Raw genomic sequence first — 1,787 nt, 5'->3', positions numbered from 1 at the left:
TCAGCGGCCCCGCCGCGCGTGCGCGTGCGGGAAGAAGGTGTACTTGGCGGGGTCGAACTCGTCCCAGATGCGCTCGAACTCGTCGAGGAAGAGGCGCACGTAGGCGGCGTCCTCCAGGATGAGCACGTTCTCGCGGTTGTTCTGGATGGCCTGCGTGGTCCAGTTGAGCGAGCCCGTGATCAGCACCTTCTTGTCCACGATGGCGAACTTGTGGTGCATGTAGCCCAGGTCCTGGTCGTGGCGCACCTGGATGCCTGCGGCCGGCACACGCACAGCGCACGCGGCGCCTCGCACCGGGCCCGGCCCGCGCCCCGCCGGCCCCCCAGGCCTGTCACCCCGGCTCCCCCGGCTCCCCCGGCTCCCCGCGAGCCCCCCGCGCCTGCCCCCCGGCTCCCCCGGCTCCCCCGGCTCCCCCGGCTCCCCCGGCTCCCCCGGCTCCCCCGGCTCCCCGCGAGCCCCCCGGCCTGCCACCCCGGCTCCCCCGACTCCCCCGACCCCTGCGAGCCCCCCGGGTCTGCCACCCCGGCCCCCCGCGAGCCCCCCAGGCCTGTCACCCCGGCTCCCCGCGAGCCCCCCGCGCCTGCCACCCCGACTCCCCCGGCCCCCCGCGAGCCCCCCGGACCTGCCACCCCGGCTCCCCACGAGCCCCCCGCGCCTGCCACCCCGGCCCCCTGCGAGCCCCCCGCGCCTGCCACCCCGGCTCCCCCGGCTCCCCCGGGCCGCCACCTACCCGCCTTGCGCAGCAGGCCGATCTGCGAGCCGTTGAGCGCCATGTAGTCGCAGTCGGTGACGACCCGCACGCGCACGCCGCGCTGATGCAGCAGCTGCACGGCGCGCCCGAGCTGCGGGCTCGAGAAGGCGAAGAGGCAGAGCTCGAGGCTGGCGCGGGCGGCGAGCAGGGCGCGCAGCAGGCGGCTCAGCGAGCTCTCGCAGTGCGGCAGGCTGCACTGGCAGCCCGCGGGCCCCGGCGCCGCGCCGGGCGCCTGGAGCAGGGCCTCGGTGCACGTCACCTGCGACGGGAAGAAGAGCACCTCGCGCCGCGCCCGCCGCGCCCGCCCGGCCCGCAGCCAGCGCAGCAGCCAGGGCAGGAGCTCCAGGGCCACCGAGAGGCCCGCGGCCGCCACGGCCGCCGCCCGCCAGCCCAGCCGCCCCATGGCCACGCCGCCGCCCCGGGCCTCCGGGCCTGCGCGCCCCGGGCCGCGTGCTCGGCCACGCAGCCACACCCCGGCGCGCCCCGGCCGCGTGCGTAACGGCCACGTGCGTAAGGGCCGCGTGCGTAACGGCCACGCGCTCCACGGCCACGCGCCCAGACCACGTGCGTAAGGGCCACGCAGCCACACCCCGGCGCTCCCGGACGCGTGCGTAAGGGCCACGCGCGCCCAGACCACGTGCGTAACGGCCACGCGCTCCACGGCCACGCGCCCGCCCCGCCCCGCTGGCCGCGGCCACTCCCCGTGGTGCCCCTGCCCTCCTCCCGGCCCAAAAAAGGACGCTCCTGCCCCGCGCGCCCGCGGGTTTATTCCCCCCGGAGCGTCGGTTCGCCACGCCGAGCCTGCCAGGCCCGCGCACCGCGTGGCCGGGAAGAGAGGGGCGCAGGTTCCAGTCCCGGCTGTTGCAGTTCTGATCCGCGCGGCGCAGGGCGTGCGTGTGCGAGTCCCGGTTGGAACCGACGGCGTCTGGCCCGGGCCTCGTGCAACCAAGGCCCCGTCTGTGTATATCACCGCTCGCTTTGCGGGGACAGTGGGCGCGGGGTGAACCGCTGACCCGCAACCCGCTGCCGCCGCTGC

At 77.7% G+C, this 1,787-nt stretch overlaps 1 protein-coding gene across 1 annotated transcript; it reads right to left on the bottom strand.

The window, feature by feature from the left end:
• LOC121167538 (mitochondrial cardiolipin hydrolase-like) lies at nt 1–1,154 on the bottom strand. The gene is made up of 2 exons (XM_040997009.1): nt 731–1,154; nt 1–254 (listed from the first exon to the last, which is right to left on the bottom strand). Exons 1-2 carry the CDS (start codon nt 1,152–1,154, stop codon nt 1–3), a joined length of 678 nt encoding a protein of 225 aa, XP_040852943.1.
• Between the last annotated feature and the right edge of the window lie 633 nt (nt 1,155–1,787).

The sequence above is a fragment of the Ochotona curzoniae genome, unplaced genomic scaffold (assembly GCF_017591425.1).
Source record: "Ochotona curzoniae isolate NIBS_2020 unplaced genomic scaffold, NIBS_Ocur_1.0 patch386, whole genome shotgun sequence".
Classification (NCBI taxonomy): Eukaryota; Metazoa; Chordata; class Mammalia; order Lagomorpha; family Ochotonidae; genus Ochotona; species Ochotona curzoniae.
Note: the sequence above shows the minus strand (reverse complement) of the source record. Positions and strands in the feature narration are given on the sequence as shown.